General features: G+C 33.2%; 1 protein-coding gene across 4 annotated transcripts in view; it reads right to left on the minus strand.

The window, feature by feature from the left end:
• The window catches only part of wb (wing blister), a 118,777-nt gene that overhangs the window by 11,761 nt on the left and 86,560 nt on the right, over positions 1–20,456 (minus strand). For all 4 annotated transcript variants that reach the window (XM_034339794.2, XM_034339793.2, XM_034339795.2 and 1 more), the window contains 3 exons: positions 900–1,006; positions 625–808; positions 3–358 (listed from right to left, as the gene is read on the minus strand). In XM_034339794.2, the coding sequence (XP_034195685.2) occupies positions 3–358; positions 625–808; positions 900–1,006 (647 nt within the window). The remainder of the gene's footprint in view (positions 1–2; positions 359–624; positions 809–899; positions 1,007–20,456) is intronic.

Consider the following 20,456-nt stretch of genomic DNA (forward strand, 5'->3'; position numbering starts at 1 on the left):
ACTTTGCAAGGACACTGTCCTTGGTCGTCGCAATCGCAGATTTCATCACCACACTGCAAGGTACCTGCCGAATTACAACCACAAGGACGACACCTAGGATAACCATAATATCCTTTTGCACATTTTTCACATCTACGACCATCGTAGCCTATTCTGCAAGGGCATTGCCCCTGGTGATCACAATGGGGCCTCGTAGAGCCAAGAGTACAATCGCAAGGTCTACACCCAACCCCATGCACCAGATCCCATGATCCTGGTCTACATCGGTCGCAGTGTTCACCAAAAGTTAAGGTTGGGCACACGCAACGACCAGTGTCAGGGTCGCAGATGTGACCTGATCGCAGACAGGGATCGCAAACTGCAAAGGTAAAAGGAAATACATGATTGCAGCGAGATGTGCATTTGCATTTTATAAGTGCACCGATGCACTTGATAAATTCAAAATGCATTCGAGAAAAAATTACAGTCAGATTATAGGGATTATTTAAAAAGTGTAAAATTCTTCTAATTTTACTTGAAACAGAATTATAGTCTGCTGCAGTTGTCAAAATTAGTCTATTAATTAATTTTATATATAATTTGGGTAACTGTGTAAATTATTCAGAACTTCAGGTAATTGTTTACCCTGGCATCCCTTTGAAGAAAATCCATAATATCCAGGCAAACAAGTATCGCAGCGTGCACCACCGACCCCTGGTTTACAGTAGCATTGACCTGTAACGTCGTGACAAGAAGAGTTGTGCGATCCTATGGGATCGCATCCGCAAGGAGCACATCCTGCTCCTGTTGTCAGACCCCAATAACCGACCTTAAGAATACAAAAATAAGACAGGAAAACGTATAATATATCGATTAATAATAAATTAATAATAAATTGATTTAATTATTCGTTTGCTCACCACACAGTGATCACATTGTCTGCTAGTTACATGAGGCTTACATTGACACTGCCCTGTCACGATATCGCAGGCACTAGTTATTGAACCAATAGTGTTACACCGACATCCTGGAAATATTAAAAATTACACATTTTTATATTAATAACTTTTGTTATAGAATACAATTCTTTGCTTAATTAAAAATGATATTTTAAAATATAAACAACATTTCCATTAATTTTTCTTCGTTTCGATCATTTGAAAATTCACCTCTCAACCTAACTCAACATCGCAGAAAAGCATTTCATTCATCTATCTCCAGCTAACAACGCATAAATCTCAACTTTATCACGATCGCCATCTATTCAGTCTAGATCCTAGTCATGCATGACTAGCATATTTATTGATCGATCGCATTTCGCAATTAGCAATGCCGTCGCGGTGAATATCGCATTGTATTCAAACGACTCGAGCCCTCGTTGCCACTTTCGCGATTGCTGTCTCGTGATGGAAAAAAAAGAGGATGAAGCATTCGATCAGGTATTTTTATGCTGTAACCATAAATCGTGAACAGGTACCGCATATTTAAATTCAATTTAGTTACCGGTGTCAGACGTAGTGACACTATTTGTAATCGTCTCGTTCAGACCTCAGATACTTGTACTAACAAATTGTAATAGGATCATTATTATAATTTTTGTATAATATAACAGCATTCAATTTTTAATATTATACTACAGAATCTATACTATTATAATAGTGTCTACATTCTGCACCCATATTTAAAATAATACCTTTATTGTACCTATATATGCTACACTTAGATTTATAGTAATTATAATAATATTTATATCTATGTTATACTGTATCTACACTGTACCAATATCGCTATGTATTGAAATTCTAATAACAATAATATGTATACCCATACTACACCTGTAATTACCGATATTACAATAGACTCTAGTTATATTGCCACATGAGCAATTTGACGTTCACATGAATTTTAAAGCATACTGGTGCCACCCTTTTATGAAAATGATACCTTTCTATCTTCCCTTCTCTCTTTAAATGATAGTTTGAAAGCTTGACAAACTTTTCGCTTCTACAGATCCATCGATGGCAATATAACGAGAGTCTATACCTATAATAGATCAATATTTAATATTATACCCCAACCTATTGAAATTCTAATAACATCAACCATAACAGGGGCCGTAAAGCAAACAGCTGGAACTAATGGTGCGGTTGGATAAAAAATATGGTGAAACTTTCGCAATTACAACGCAGCGTGTCCAGCTACGTCGTCCAGTTAATTTATTAGTTCAACGAGCAGCAACATCGTTTTACACGGCAACAGCTCCTAACATCCTCTTCCCCGTAGGACACTCAATTTGAATAACTTATAACGTTACAGTTTCAGCCTGCGGAGGTTTCATGTCGTTTAATAATACGCTAAACGTTATTAATGGACACTTACAGTGGAATTAATTCGATCGCTAATTATTGGCTCCCTTGTGTAAACATAAATTAAAATCCTATATATCGTAAATATCGCAATTGTCACGTTGTCGGTGTACATTTTCTACGGCTTTCTAAATGATCGAATTCCCTCGAACACGGTATTTAATATATTACAAGTAAGACGAGAACATAAATTTATAGAACGGAACACGAAGAATGTTTTGGAAAGAAAATTGAACACGCTTCATTTGCTCGATTTTTCATCTTATATAATATATTACAAAGTAACTAAGTAACTTACAAAATTGTGTAACAATTTTTTATTTATAGTAAGCAAGTGGTTAGAATAAATAACGATCGTTATTTATAGCAAACACGTTTTATAATAAATAACTTAATGATATAGTAGTATATTTTGTTACATTTCAATAAAGAAACATTAATAAAATATACAACTATTCGATAAGATTGGTTATGAAGAATTTTTAATACTCTCGTTTTAATGAAAAAAATTGTAGAACATGTCTAAAGTACTTTAAGAGCTGTTGACAATGATAATAATTGATTTCAGTATGTATTTATTGAATGATTTTAGAATTGAGTGTCTTGTAGTTTCCGCGCAGTCTTTTTGCTTTCGCAGTAGAATATGTCTATCATTGGTCAGACAGAACGTATACGCCCTAGTCTTAAAGCAGTTAGACGGTGTAATATAATAATTACTGTTGAAAGTAATTAAAATGTTAACAAGAAATACATCTTCCTTTTATTATTACTAGTGGAACGCCACTTGCTATGCACGGGGAATTAATCAGTTAAAATTTGACTTATGGGCCTCGGCTCAACCTTCCCAGTTATTTATTATTTTTTTGTCTTTAAGGGCCTCACGAGGCCCAACCCTTTGTCACTGCATCCCTTATATGTCTGCATCCTTAACATCCCGGTATCCCTTATATCACTACATTCCCTATATTCCTTATACCTCGGCATCCCTTACCACTCTGTACCCTTTATATCTCTGTATCCCTTACACTCCTAAATTCTCCCTGCAATATCTTGTATCCTTTCAACCTTTATAATAAATATATTATAAATATAATAATATATTATAAATAATATACTTATGGCCACTGGATCGAGTAAAGGTAAGTAAAGGTAAGTAAAGGTAAGTAAAATCTCATGAAAAATAATTTTAAATTTAAATTTTTGCAAAATTTAATTCCTTTTTTTGCCACCAGAGAGCGCTGATTCGACGTGGAAAATTTAGTTCACATTTTTGCCGCTAGATGGCCAAAATCTTTGCATCGTTTAGTTCCTTTTTTTGCCACCAGAGGGCGCTGATTCGACGTTGAAAAATTAGTTCACATTTTTGCCGCTAGAGGGCCAAAATTTCGGCAAGCTTTAGTTCCTTTTTCTGAAACCAGATGGCGCTGATTCGACATCGAAAATTTAGTTCACATTTTTGCCGCTAGAGGGCCAAAATTTCAGCAAGCTTTAGTTCCTTTTTCTGAAACCAGATGGCGCTGATTCGACATCGAAAATTTAGTTCACGTTTTTGCCGCTAGGGGGCGCTGTTTTTTTCGAAATTTTCGCGAAATTCTCGAAACGAGGAACTAACTTACCTTAACTTACCTTTACTGGAAGCAGTCTTTGTAATATATTCATTATAAGGGGTGCAGAGATGAAAAGAATGTAGGGATGAAAGGAATGTAGGGATGAAAGGAATGTAGGGATGAAAAGAATGTAGGGATGAAAGGAATGTAGGGATGAAGAGATGTAAGGAATGTAGGGTTGATAATAATGTAGGAATTCTTATATAACAAAATTCAGGATGTATGTTCTATTAAGACATGTTTCATTGTGTGTTTCTTCTATTTTTTATATTATTTTTATTTTAACTATGTATAAAAAAGCAGTTAATAATCTGGTTAATATTTTTAGAAAATTTCAAATAATGGAAAATCTTGATAGTAATATCAGGTTGGTGCATATTCAAATATTAATTACATTTTGATTATATATTATTCGTGTTTTTGATTTTATGTTAATAAATTGAAGATTACTGAGGGAATGTTATACAAAATATTTAGATCCACATTGCTTTAATTAATTTAATTAATTTCTATTTATAAACCAATAAGTTAATAGTCTCCTCAATAAGAAGTAACTAATTATTAATATCTTTTAAACAATTAGCCGTCTGTCCCCAAAATAAGGTGATAGACTTTCATTAATAAGTGAGCGTAATAATTGGGAAGTTCCTTTCGTTAATAATCACCTGAGCAATCTAAAATTACAAAATCCATTAATTCCGTAAAATCTGCAGTCGTGGCAGTGTTAATAGCTGTTAAAAATGATAGTCAAGATGATTAATTCCATTTTTCATCCCAGACAATTGCTACTACGCAATGGTGGACATAAAAGGGAAAGACACGTCTAAACGACTTAAGCTTCTTGAAAGGATCTCGTATTCAATCATGATTGCGATATTCTCTCGCAATTTCGTGTATCGTAAGAAGGTTTAATCATCTTCCGGAAGAAGTTAAGGACTCGTTACCAGGAACACTATCGCGCAAGTGACACATGATTAATTCGAGCAGCCATGACACGGCCAGTCTTGGCTCGTGCTTACCATGGTTAAAACATAAATAATGATCTTACGTCTCTAATCCCGCACGGTATTCAAGCTGGTGGTTGCAGATAAATAAATAACTAGCCTCGTTACAAAGCCGAGGGATCAGCTGGAGGCTGACTATGACGCCGCTTTAATCATGACTAATATCGATCATCCTTTAAACCGATAACTCGACGTCGGTTCCTTTATTAGCTTAACAGTTCAATTATCTTTAACGAAGTACACTGATAAGAATGTCTGATGGAGACACTGCTTAGAGTAGATTAATTTTTTTATAATATGACATTGTAACATAAACATTCTACGATCTAGAATTTAGGGGTAATCAATCGTCTATTCTTATCTTTGCAAAATTTGCTAATTAAGAAAAATTTGATTATGATACTTATTGTTAAGGTAAGTCCAGGAGAGATGGACTAGATAAGTATTTTTTTTAAGCATTCAGACAATTAATTTTCTTTGTCATTATAATCAATTTATTTATATCTAATCTTACTACTAATATTTTTTGATTAATCTCACTATCGCTCATTTTTATCACTTCTATAATAAAATAAATTGTTTACCTTGCAGGAATACTATAGATAATGAATGGGTTAATACACTACTTTAGAATTTGACATTGTGTTATGAAGAAAAATGAAACACTAAATTGATGTAGTCTGATGTTCATTTATTGATATTCATTGATTGATTGATTTTCAACTGTGATGGCTATATAAAACGAGCTACGCAATTAGATCAGGTCATCTCCAGTAGACACATAGAAATACATGTTTTAGATTTTCTTGGATTACGATAGCGTTAAACAATTAAATCCAAATAGAGCTGCAAGTATACTTTTCTTAAAATATCTTGAACGTGTTCAAACTACGTTTATTTATCAGTGTTCAAGCATCACTTCTACTTGACCTAAATCTTCTAACAGAAGATTCTTTTAAAACCCCCCTTCGGAGTTCAAACATTTTTCCTTCCTTATGTTTTTTATACAATCTTTTGAGAGTTGCTATATCTTGTTTGAATAAATTTCGGAAGTAGAATGCTGGAGATTCCTGCAAACGAGTAATAAAAAATAGTAAAAATAGGCGAACTTTGGTGTTTATTGAAACATTCTTTAACAGCATGATTCCATATGTTCCAAATTCTTCGAATTTAAATAGTTACTTTTCTTTGAAATATTGGAATAACTATAACAAGAGCTAGGCATAATTTGAATAAAAACTTGAAATAAAATCAAATTAATCAAAAATAACAAATTAGTCTTTTACCTAAATTAAAAATTATTTGTTATTTTGCAGTAACAAGGAATAATTTGAAAATTTATTTGACCCTTGCCCTATAATATCGTATCACGTAAAAAATTTACAGTTTCTAAATGAAAAGGTTAAAAGCGTATAAACGAAAATTAACAAGTAGGCGTATACAATGGGTTGAAACAGTAAAAGCTTGTAATTGAAGCGGAGATACGAAATCCCTTTGGGAGTATCTGCTCGTAAAATGCTCTCATAGTTAGCTGAAAGATAATATCATAATTTTCACGCATACTCCCATTTCTTCTTTACTACCCACCTACTAATCAATCGTTTTTATCATTGTCGATCATATCTCTTTGAAACTTTCTCCCTCTTACCATAATAATGATTCTTTGTTAACATAAATATGTAAATTCGAACCTGCACAAGAAACCTGACTTTATTGTACACGATAAATTCTAATAAAGTCTCTAACAAATATTTGAATTTAATACTACGTTATTAGACAACACGAACAAAGCAAGAATGTTATTATCTGTAATGTATCGTGGTTGAATGTTTATTTAAAAAATTTTGGCTTTGTCGAATTGCAACATTTATTTTAAATTTTTGATACAAATTTCTGTAGTATTCTTAGTATTTCTTTAGTCAATTGTCACAGTAAACATACAATAATGATTATTAAGGATATTATAAATTAATTTTGTTAATTTAACGCTTTCATTTATTATTTAGAATTAGTAGAATAATATTAATATTATTCAGAATATTCTCTCTCTTTCATAGGTATTTTAATTATCAAACTATATGACCTGTAATTCTTCTATGACGCATCAGAAACCTAGATTACATGGACATATAAAATTCTGAAAATAAATTTTCAGATTTATTTGCAATTCATCGTTATCGTATCCTTAGTAATCGAACGGTCGAATCTTGAACGTCAGACACCCAAGAGTGCTCTTGTAATACTTGAAAATTTGTTTTCCTTTGCAGAAATGACGTAGTTGTATCAAGTGTTTCGTCAGGCATGTAACATCAATGAAAGAGTTCAATATTGATTAAAGTTTCCTATTTTTAATATTTACCGATATAATAAACGCATAAATTAATTTAGATAGGAAGTAAAATTTACTCCGAAGGAACTGTGAAATGGAATTCTTTACTGCACATATCCTTCTCTACTTATATCGGCACGTGTATCGTTTCGACAGTGAAATCTTCTATTTTCAGTCAAACACCAGGCGCCAGACCTCTCTTGAGGGATAAAAATTTGTTTTTACTAATCGTCCCGAGAGATGGTTTAATTTCAAGAACATAAATCATGAAACGAATGCTGCGAAAGAGAAGAAACAGATTCATTGACAAAACAAACTGCTGGTTAAATAAACTAGACTAATCTCTACACTGCTGCTCTAAGCTTGTTCCTGTTCTCTTAGTTTTTCATTATTTTATAAAGTATCTTCAATTATCTGGTAGCTGTGTATACCAACACTTTGATAGTCGCACATTTTATAGTATCCACAATTTTTGTAATTTTACGTTCTTTTTTTCATTTTAATCTTGTAATAAAAGCCTGAAAAAGAGTTCGAAAGAAGATTCAAAGTTTGCAAAATTAAAAATGAATATAATTAAAATAAACCAATTTACATTAAATAATTAATCGCATTATACATACACAACTTCTACATTTCAAATAGAAACACAAACGCAAGTTAGCTATAAAAAATTCATCAATATTTGTACTTTGTATCAAAAGACAAGCATATTTTAACAATTTAAGACTTGTGCAAAGAACCCTTATCGTTTCGATCATCGCGTAGGAGGATCGACATGATCTACGAGCCACCGTAGCGACAGCATTAATGTGATCTATGGTTCCTGACGGGTCAGCTACGGCTGGTATCCATTATTTCATGTTGTTCGATCAATGCGTGTGAAACGGAAGGTGTGTTACTCTAATCGGATCCATAGATCCTCAGGAACCTTTGAACTTCACTGTGAAACAAGGCAATAAGGAAAGTCGATGCTTTGAATAGTTGGTGTTATGTTTCGCTACCGGGATTTATTTGATGGTCATTTCTCTTTCTCTGTTTCTTTTATTGTTTGATGATTCAGAATGTAGTCGATGCGAATAGTTTGACATTTCCTCGTCTCCTTCTCAAATGGTACATTTCAAGAGATAAAAAGTCTGACATAATTTCATGACATAAAAGTATGTCAAAATACTACTTATACTACATTAATTTGTAGCTTAAACTCTCATAAAAAAGATTACTTAAAAGGTTTATTGGTATTTTTAATACAGAATGACTGGTCGTGAATTGCAACAAACAATGAATCGAAGTAATGTTATTCGATAAACGTATTAGATTAGTCTAATACAATTTTATGACAGAAAAGTATCACAAAATGGCACTTGTGGCATATCAATTTAAAGCTTAAGGTTTAATAAAAATGACTATATAAAGGTTCCCTTAATATTCTTAACACAAAATGGCGGACGATCAGATGCAATGAACAATTGAATTCGTTAAATATATCTGCAATAACTTAATATTTTCCCATGAACAGACTATAACGAAACAATATAAATATTTTACTTTCTATGGAATAAAGTTGAGGATCCCTGTAAAGGAAGACTTCCTTTTACACGCCCATACGAGACACCCACGCTCGTTGCGAACAGTATCGTGTACACGTTGTTCAAATCGGTGCCAACCTTTCGTCTCGACCCGAAAAATGGTCAGACTACTTTCGATCGTTCCAACGTGTGGGATCCCGTGTCGAAAAAGGGGAAAAAAACGAACCAGAAAACAAAAAATTGCAATTCCTAGCGACGAGAGATTTCTGTTTCGCCTACGCGTCTCGGCATTGCGAGCAGGGATTCTAATCGGAATGCGATAAGTATGCTGATAATTTCATAGCGAACAACTGGTGGTAAACGGATAGGTGCAATATTAATTAGTTCTCTTCGATGTCATTGGCCTGTTCTGCTGGTCCGGTCGAGGGCAATCAATTTCTGGTGAACAATTTTTCCACGGGTCACTTGAGACATTAATGAATCGACAAAGACGAATTGCTTGCGATATTAGTGATACATAAGAGACTTTCTGTTCTATCGAAAGATATTTCATTCTTTTTAATTGGAAATTTATTGTAGTCTATACGGTGATGAAAAATGTTTTGTTTTTCATTTCTCGAATTAAAATGCACACAAAATTCAATTAACACTAAATGACTGATTCTAGGTTTGTTATTTGAATACCTTATCTACCATATTGCAGCCCCTGAACAATATATTTATATTTCAAAAAAAATGTACTTGCACAATATTTCACTGTTTCTATTATTTATCATTTTAAGTACTTAATTATGAATATTTTCAACTGGATTACTCGAGAAATTTTTTAAAATATCACATAATACAGAATTTATTAAAGTGCCATTGTTAAATATTTTTTTACTTCATTTTCAATTTCAAAACAGTATTTTAGTTTTAGTATTACAATAGCATAATGTTATCTATAATGTTATCAATAAATTAAAAGTAAAAAAGAAGATTCCGCGTATCGCACGAGATATTACGATTTACATTCTCGAGGGTGCTCCTCGAATGGACCTTTCACAGTTGAGCTTCCCTCGTAGCCAGTTCTTTGCTTTTTACCGATCCCGCTTCTTCTTCTGCCCACGTAACCACGTCGGTCCATATATAAGTGTCAAACGTTCACCCGTCCGTGGTGCGCCTTTATTACCACGTGTACACGGTTGTACGAGAGAGGTTTGCACGTGTGCGATGCTCGTTTCTCATTCATCCTTGCACCGAGCCGAATAACAGAAAGTTGCAGGTGGTCTTTCGTTCATAAATGATTTCGCCGACACTCGGCATAGATTCTTTGCTTTTCTGATTTATTTTGATTTTTCATTCTAAATCAATACAGTCACTAAATATCACCAGAGTCTTGATTTTTCTTTTCCTTTCTCGTTTTGAAATGTAAATATTTTAAGCGTCAATCTTTATTTTTTCCATGAAAATGTATCAAATTTTACATAAGAAGTTGGTAAAGTTATTAGGTTTCATTTGTTCCATAGTATCCAATACATCTTCTACAGTAATTAACATCATCCATCATCTAATAGAAGTTTTAATTAATAAATCTCTCAATGAGAATGTCATATGAAATAGTACAATTTAAAGTTTCACTGTGGGTCTAGTAACACGTTTAGCTAATTGAAAAATGAAATTGAACGAAACGAAGAGAAATAATTAAATAAGTGTCAGTTCGAATGAATTAGCTCGTTCGGCTAATTAGATAATTTCAATATGGAATAAGTCTCTTATTTAACAATTTTCCTTAGTCGGTTAAAAACCAGTAACGTTACTTTCCTCTCGTATGTTGTAACAAATAAAATCCTGTTTGCGTAATATACCTATGTATGCACGAGGTATGTTCATTATTTCTTTTTTCTTTTCTCTTTCACAAAATATGAAAATGTAGGAGCAAAGTAATAGAGCGTAGAGAAATTATGATTGGCGAACAGATATGGGAAAATTTGTATCGATTAAGATGGGACGATTAGAGTGATCGTCAGCCATTGATCCCTATCGATAGAACAGCCGTGTCTAGGTGGCCTGGGGGCTGTGTTTCGATTAAGTCACGATCGATCGATCGATGTCCCTTCTGTGACGTGCCGAACTCGTTTTACCGGAAGCAATTATATTTTAATCAATTTTTCCCCAATACCATAATATCATTATCGTCGATTACCTGCATTCCGTTAATTAAAAGGCAATCAAAATTGCTGAACAGTATCGAAAGAGAAAGATAGCCCGAAGGGGTTTCAGAATTAATTCTGTTTAGATTCTAATTATAGATAATAAACATAGGTACAGGTAGACAGAATTTCGCTAATAAATCATGCTAATCAATAATCAATCAAATTCTTAAGCATAGGCGTTTCAAAATTCTTTTTAGTGAGATACCTGCAACAAATAAAATTTTCAAATAATTAAGTCAAATAATTAAAAAGCTAAATAATTTTATTTAAAAAATTTTCTAAAATTGTTTTTTTTTAAAGGACCATCGCTCTAAGGGGACCTCTTCATGATCTCGTGGTGTAATTTTGCATGAAAAAATAAAATATTAGCTTCATAAGCATAGATAATTTCGTAGAAAAGCCATAGTACAAGTTTGACGAGGCAGAGATAAGACGCGAAGAAAATGGCACGTTTCAGAATGATTTCATTGAAATGGTTCTTCGAACGTGACAACGCAAGCTGTTCTCGTTTACCATGATCGATAAGAAAATATTTTTACGCCTGTTTGACGGTGAACGAATCGCTGCTTCCAGTTAAAAGTAATCGAAACTTAGCGAGATGGAAACGTATCTTTTGCGGTGAACGTTGTGGTGTGCTGGACACATTAGCCACTTGTCATCCTGACATATCAATTAAAATTGCTCGTGGATAAGGAATCTTATTAATATTATCGCACCTGTACGACACTTTCCACCAAGCCACGTCACGGATACATGATGTATTATCTAAATCGTTACTAAACGCGTACGTCCAGACGAGTTAAAGATTGCTACCAGGACGATCGTGATTTTGCGCTACACTGAATACGAAACATGACTTATGAAATATTAGTAGGCGAAGCGTGGCTCTGATTAAACGATAGGTATTATTAATAATGCTTCAAGTATTAACTTGTCAATTCAAGTCACCATCTTCACACTCTTTTTTCTATACAACTATTTATTAACCTGAATATATTTATCGTATTTATAGAAAAAAAAATTAAGGCACAGTATTTTGAAACCGACTGACAGGTGTACCCCCTTAAATATTTGCATAAGTACGTAATACAAAAATCATGAGATTGTTTTCTGCTTCGTTTCAGTTAAAATGTACCACATTGTAGATAGAAATTGCACTGGTATCCATCTCTAGTAGGGTAATCGAAAATTCAGAGTTCTGATATAATTATGTCTTAGGTTGTCTGACAACCGGTCGACTATTCTCCTTACACCTTGCGGTCTCGCGGCTTCTTTTCTTCCAATTCCTGGTAATTTGATCCATAGAAACGATTTCACGTGTCATATTACGCGTTTACACGACTGGGCATTCCCTTGTCCCTTGTCAACTCGCGAAATCGTGTTCCTACACTGTTGACCTAAAGTTTAGAATCGTACCTACAAATGACTGATTAATTGGTAATTAATTTCACTTAAAAAATTTGCAATCATCTGTGGCAACTTGTTGCATTTAATTCTAGAATCAAACCTGTTAAAATGATGAATATTAAGTTTCTTATTTTTCACTTCTAATCAATAATAGCATGCCTTTTTAAAATATTGATATTATATTGGGTGTAGAAATAGCTGTTAGCTCAACCTAAAGAAGACATAATGGCTGCTATTATTGTATTTCTTTTCACTGGGAGCGGCTATTCAAGCAAAGCAACCCATCGAATGTGGTTTACCATCTCTCACTTTTATCCCGCCTTTGATCTTAATTAATTTCAGTTGCCTATTAGTTCACTTCAGAAGTGACCTCGGTAAGCAGAGGCTGCGTCGGTAGAATCTTAATAGAACATGATGAATCAGCTGTTTGAAGGAGTGCGAATAAAAGGATCAACAGTTCCATGTCTCTGATATAAGAAAATATAAAGAACAATTGTAATTTATGTTTCTCCGTTTCTCTATCACCTATCAATATAACTGATCAAGGTATCGTTCAACTTTAATTGCACTTTAAACAAGCCAGAGGTGAAAACAAACATCAATCATCGTACAAAATATTCGGATCATTTCGTGTTAAACGTAACTGATAGCGTTAATTCATCCAATTGTACGATTCGATGAGGAAGGTTCATTCAATTCACTCGATGATTCATAACATTGCACTGCTCGCGAATTGCTCGCTTGATTATGATAATAACGTTGGACCGAATGTTAGATTAACGTTAAAACAGAGTGGCGCCATGCATGAGACACAAACTTGTGCTCGTTTTTGCGATAAGCCATGACTGATGTCAGCATAAATTGAATATGTAACATACGAGTTGAGATATCCGGATAAGAGGAATAGTTCCATGAGCAAAACTAAGCCGATAAGAAAGAATAAATATTTTTTGTTTGAGCTTTCGTTTACTTGTAAATTTTGCAAAAATGATAGCTCAAACAAAAAAAAAATGTATTCGTTGTTTCAATTTCTTTATGCTTGTAGAATCACCCCCTACTCGATCAAAGGCACCCTGCAGATCTATCGTTAAAATTTGGTAAATTGATTTATTTATATATTATGAAAATGTTAAATAACATCCTGAAAATTCAGTTCATTCATACTATTCGAATAACAGCTGTAGTAAATTGTTCAATCAATGGATAACGACCAGTTCAATTGAGATAACCGTGAATAGTTTACGGTCCCCGTAACAGATAACTTAATTTCTTCCTCTGTACGCTATCAATTCCTTGGTACATTGTAATTGAAGTTGCATTACACGCAACTTCCGTCTGAATAAGTAAAGTACCTCGTTAAATTGACGCTACTCTTATTCAATAAACATTTTACACGCGGATCGATCGTTAACGTTTTTCCAATGCAAACGACTCTATAGCACTCGCTTCGTCTATTTAAATGTACGATTTAGACCCTCGTTTAAATGCAAATGTCTCCATGCTAACAAATTACAACGATACCGTTTCCCTCGATTTTCCAGTCCAACGTCTGATACAATAAATGTAAATTGACGAGTATCGGTGGAATTCAATGTTTAATGCTTGGTATTTTAATTCGAGTAAATGCGAATGATTATAAACAGTTTCAATTTTTACCTAATTAGACGAGTAATATTTATTATATTAACAAATTGATTAAAGCAATGAAAATAGATAATTTGAATTTCAAGCCTTCAATTTTCCACTTTACATTATTTATATAAGACCTAGTAATGTTATTTAAAATTCAATTTTAACTTGTTGAAACTCTAATTATTAAAAATAGAAATAGTTAATTTTCATATTTTCCAATGCCAGCCTTATATTATTAATACAATTTTTAATTAATTTACTATTTTAATAAAATGAAAATATATTAGTGAACATTAAGTCAAATCTTGTACATACATGAATAACAAACTACGCTTATTAAGTATCTTATGGAGAATGAAGGTAAGTTTTTATGACTAATATTTTTAATTATACCTGTGTATAAATTGCTTTCAAATATGTATGTCGAATTTATGATCATTTAGAACCGTTAAATAATTAACTCTTTTTTTTCTATAAAAGTATCAAAGTCTCCGAAGGGCTGATAAACGTTCAGAAGGCATTTGTACCGAAGGTAGGATGTATCGTTGCGGTGCATCGTGGCATGCACATTATGTATGCACACGATGCACACGTGCATTGAAACAAGGTTCGCTGCAATTTCGGATTATGGGAACCGGTGTATGTAGAAGGTAAATCGCGGTTAACCACGAGTGAAAAGGAAGGAAAAAAGGTACGGAGCATCGTCGGGGATCTCGGAAGGCAAAGCGGAAACGCGAGACACGAGGTTTGATTAAAAATTGCGAAGAAAGAAGAATTTGATAGGAAGAGATTGGAATTGCGTTGGGAAGTCGCTGTGAAACAGTGTTATATGTATTCCTGATTTTGCTAAAAATTAAGTTGGATATTAAATAATACACGAGTGGCAAGACTTAAATGTTAGTAACACGAGATTTTTAAAGAATTACAAGATTATTTAATAAGGTTGATCCACAATTTTGCTATGCTGATATTTCAAGTGTTTATAACTTCTTCATTGTCAAATGTCTTATTTAACACTTGAAATAAATAAATAATAAAATATAAAATTATAAAAATATTAGAAAATAATTTAGCCCATAGTCTATAAGATCTTTTTAGTTTCCCAATTTCTCTTTTTCCAAATAATAAGCTTTCTTAGCTATAATATCTTAAAATATTAGAAATATTATTACTGTAATATCTAGAAATTTTAGCTATTAATTTAACTCCATCATATTATATTTATTTCCTGCTATATTTCTATAGAACCTTTCTTGTCCCATAACTTTTCTAAATAATAAATAGTCTCTAAAAAATGTATGATAAAATACAATATTAAACATACAAAAAATTTGGTTATATCTATTATGCTATCGCGAAACTGTAATAGTAAGAATTTTGATGGTGCAGAATTGTCCTATTTCAGCAATTATACGTAGGAAGTTCCTGGTTTCGCGTTATCGTGCTACGCGTTCTCTCTTATCAGTCGTTTCGATGTCAGGAGTGCATCGTAGGTGGTAACACTCCCAGTAACTGAATAGCGAGAACTCACTATCTATTCTACGAGAATAGTAATAAAACATGTATCCATTTATAGCCATTTCGATCACTGAATCGCAAAAGAAAATACTCGATACAATCTGAATTACAAAGAATTGCAAAACAAACAGCTGTTTATCTGCTTTAATTAATCGAACACACAGCGAACTCTTTTAATGCGAAAATAACACTTGTAATAATTTACGGTTACAAGGCAAACCTGCGAATTTATGAGAATTTCTCGATGATTAATCGAAGCTGCTTGTGGGCGGACATTGTGTAATTGATTTACGAGCATTCTCGATGAGAAATGAGTGGCGAAAACGTTTCTTTAATTTTTGTAAGCAATTGAACAAATTTAGTAGATTTAAACGTACGATCTCAATATTTCCTTTGGCTTTTTAACCCAATTTTTATTGCTTTGATCCAGTGATGATATCATCAATGAAACGGTCCCTCTGAATGTACTTCTTAGGTTACAAAGTAGTGATAATAATTGACACAATTATTTATCTTTATTTAGAAACATTTTAGTTTAAGTTTATATTTATCTAAAATTAAAATACTAATTTTTAATTCATTTAATTAATAAATTTCTTTTACAATATAATAAAATACAATGATCTACTACTACAATAAATTAATTCACCAAAATGTAGTAAATAAATTTTGTAAATTGATTAAATTCCTCAAATACGAGGTACATACATTACTCCAACGATTCTAAATGCACGCTGAAGGAAGGATCAGCTCGAGGTATAATTATCTCATAATTCAGAAAACATGTTGATAAGGAAATTGCATCGTGCGAGGAAAATTTAACCCCTTGCCTTCTAACACCCAGTCACACTCGTGCTGTAAATTACGATTCAAATAAAAGAAACACGATTCGTTCTATTGGTCTATGTAGCAACCTACCATTTAGCTATCCTTGTAATATAAACGTAAGAGCTTAGGTAGTTATTTTTATTAAACTTCAAGCGTTAAATTGATATGCTATAAGTACAATTTTGTTTTTGTCATTGTATCATGTCAGATTTCATGTGTTTCGAAATTAATCATTGATTGCTATAAATGGCAACCATTCATTTTGTATCAGAAATATTAACGACAAATTTATGTTGTTATTTTCAGGAGATTTTAAGCTTTAAATTAATGTCACGCAAGTGCTATTTGGTGACACTTTTCTGTCATGAAATTGTATCAGACTGTTGATATGCAAGAACCTAATACTTTGGCTTCTATCCTCTTATCCAGACAAATCGTTTTATTTTATTTTTATGAAACGAGAAAATTCTCCAACCACCCTCTCGATAACATATTTCTTTTATCATCAACCTAGTAGTCGATTAATGTCTCGACCATTCCACACAATTAAGAATCAGATAACATCTTCATCGAACGATTGGTGCTAGCAGAGAGCACGATAAAACGCCCCTCTAATAAACGACTGGTGCTTAGAACGGTGGTATTCAAGATTGACCATAGACGATCAGATTTACCTGTAAATTACCTGGTTTTTTCTTTGAACGAGAAATCATTGATAATGTAATTAATCGTAGCTCGGAATTCACGGTTATCTACCTCCATTTCACGGTGGAAATGAGATAAAGAAGCAGAAAGTAGGATATTTAATTGCTTTTACTTAATTACTTGAACTCGCTACGAGTTCAATGGAAATGATTCAATGGAAAATATTGTCGTAAAAGGATTTTTTTTTTAATACAAAGAATTAAATAAAAATCACGTTTTGTTTCAACCTTCATCTGCAGAAGGTTGAAGATAAAATTTCTTGGAAAGCATGCGAGATAAATTATTCATGATTCCCGTATATTTCATTCGTGATTCTGATTAGAGTATCATATTTGCAGAATGCTGTATAATTCAATAGTATACAATAATCCATGAGACTGTTAGAGACCACAATTTTCTCTTACTTTGTAACCACATTTCCTGTTCCATATCATTTCTTCTCCATCGCTTTTCTCTCTTTGCACTCATTTACCTTTCTGTGCACTTACCTGTGTTTCTAGATTTTCCTGCCTTTATATAGTGCTCTTATCTTTCGACATTTTTAACATTCTTCTTATCTTTCTTTCAGTTTATGTCTTTGCTTAAATGGGAAATAGTTTGGTGGCAGTTTTCCTGATTTGCGTTCAACTGATCTATAACATTACCACAGCATAATTATTATTATCATAGTAATACTAATAACGAAAGGTAGCTAATTGGAAACTCAAATTAATAAGTTAACATATATCAAAAATTTGACATAATGGGATAAGTGAAACAGAAATTAAAGAAAATACTAAATAACATTAGTCTAAATATTTATAGGGTTTAAATGTACGTCCCTTTTCACTGTGTCATTTAACATGTTAAAACTAATTATAGTTGGCACAATTTTTATTATATCATATGTAGTACGTCTTATTATACCCAGCCACTTCTACTCAATTAACCAGATTATATATTACATGATTTTCGCCACTCTTTATTGAATTTTCTGAAATTCTTAACACGCTTACACATGATGTACAAAGATCTTAGTACACTCACGTATGCAGATAACGGCCAGCCATGGTATCCGGTGGTGAATTTACGTTTTGTTTGCTTCGCACGCACCTAGATTAGAGGCCCATGGTGCTGGCTAGCATTACACCTGTTATTGAATAATAACACGTACACCTCGTGATCGGTTATTACATGCAAGAGCGAATAGCAGGAAGCACGAAATCCTACTGATCGTGAGAAAAAAAAGAGCATTTCACATGGGATGTGCTACAGCATTTCAGTCGATGATCTTCTGTGACCTTTGCCTGATGATAATGGGTTATGTCGGATTCTGGATGTAGGGTAAACTCTGCTTGTTAGTTCGTCATACTTTCTTTGAAAAGAAATTCAACACGTATGTTTCTTTTTGGAAAATTATTAAAATCTCTACTGGATCATACTTCAAAAATGAAGAACAGAAATAATGAACGATACGACAGTAGCCCTTTTATGATGACGAAAAGAAAAATGGATTTGCAGGCATGCAAGCACCGTTAGCGAATTCTAATCCTCTCCTCTCCTCCGCGCTCAAGTTTCGATCACGACTATTGTGTTATACGTGCTCGAACCGCATTGCTCGCGATGCAAGAATAAATAAGACGATTAAACAATACACTTCTAGTCAAAAGTTTGCGATTTTTCCACGAATCGAAATATGAATTCCAATTGGATGATAGGAAGATCTTAATTTTGACGACATTATTATAATATTAACCTTCGGATGGCGGACCATGGAGAGACTCCCAATTTTAATTTGATTTTGTATTTCATATTATTTTTATTTTCTAATGTATAATAATCTGCCAATTTTATAGCTGACGATGTAACGAGATAATGACTAGTAGTTAACAGTGTACACAAATGTTTCCACAAAAATTTCAGGAATGTTATTAACAGCGAAACTTACCAATGACACGAGATAATACACGTGCTACTGTCCATTCTTTCCGGTAAAGAAAATGAGCAGAACGAGTACGTATAAAAGGAGAAACGCAAAGGGAACACGACTTCTCTCGTTTAATCGAAGCTGATTTACATAATTATAAATGCCGGTGCTATAAGTTCGGCTCCGAGAATATCTTACATTATACGAGGTTGTATAATATAAGAAAGGCGACTGTTACGGTAAAATGGCAAAAGAAATGTTTATGATATTTCTTATTTATGCTCGTTCTCATTTCTATTATATTATACGATTCTGTTTTACTGTTTACATGTGTCTTCATGTATCTGTATACCTAGTTCCAATAACATCGTTACATATTTGGAGTTCTAATATTTAAATATAAAAATATATATAAATTACATTTACTCTATCGAATTCTAATTACTGTTATCCTTCAATTGAAAATCCCAAATTTAAAGGAATAATGAATAATGACCCACTTTCAAAGAGTTAACACAAAATTGAAGCATAAAAAGTGGTACAACTGATTTGCAAAAAAAAAAAAAAGAATAAATAAAAAATAAAGGAGAACATGGATAATGGATAAAGGGACGAAACGGCGGAAGGAAATTCGCTTTCTCGTGTTTGGCCGGACACGACTGCCGGAGATACCGAGAGATATATACCTACACGCTTCTTCATGGAGCAGTTCAAAGCGACCGCGACCGAGTTGCGTTGCATAGCCGCGAGCGGATTGCATCGTTTCGCTCGCGCGATGCATTGTATCCTTCGAGCGTGCCAGGAAAACGAGCCCAGCCTCGGAACGTACACTCCCTTCCTCCTTTTTCTTAACCTTGTTCCTCGAGTTTCGTGCACCTCCTCTTAGAGTACGTTGATCTGCTTGTCGTTGTTGTTTTCGAGCTTTTTCTATTTCAAATGCTTCTTGTATAAATAAACCAGACGGGACCATTTTAGATACTCTTCGCGTCGAACGCTCTCTATCAAATTGGTACCATTTTGGGATCATTTGTTTGGTACCAATGTGCAAAAGTGAACTCTTTATTTTTTGATTTTATTAATTAAACAACATTTAGAACAAGATTAAGAGAAATATTAGTGTAATGGTTGGCATTAGCCAATAACACGAAAAATATCACTGTAATAATTGTACCATATCTGATTGATAACAATGATAACAAAACAGTGGAATAATTTTTCATGTAAAGCAAGCATGTCGAGTTAAAAAATAAAAATCTTGATAATGGTGTGCATACCTCCAATGCAACACGAATGGCTGTTACAACTTTTCTTATCATTTGGTATTTCACAAATGTAATCTGTCCTACTTTCGTGAAACCCTTTATAAGTCACGCTATATGACTTTGTACAAATGTTATTCTGCTCCCGGTGACTTCATTCACGTTTCTGATACTTGTTCGGCAAGATTGACCGTA

Source organism: Osmia lignaria, chromosome 10, assembly GCF_051020975.1.
Source record: "Osmia lignaria lignaria isolate PbOS001 chromosome 10, iyOsmLign1, whole genome shotgun sequence".
Lineage (NCBI taxonomy): Eukaryota > Metazoa > Arthropoda > Insecta > Hymenoptera > Megachilidae > Osmia > Osmia lignaria.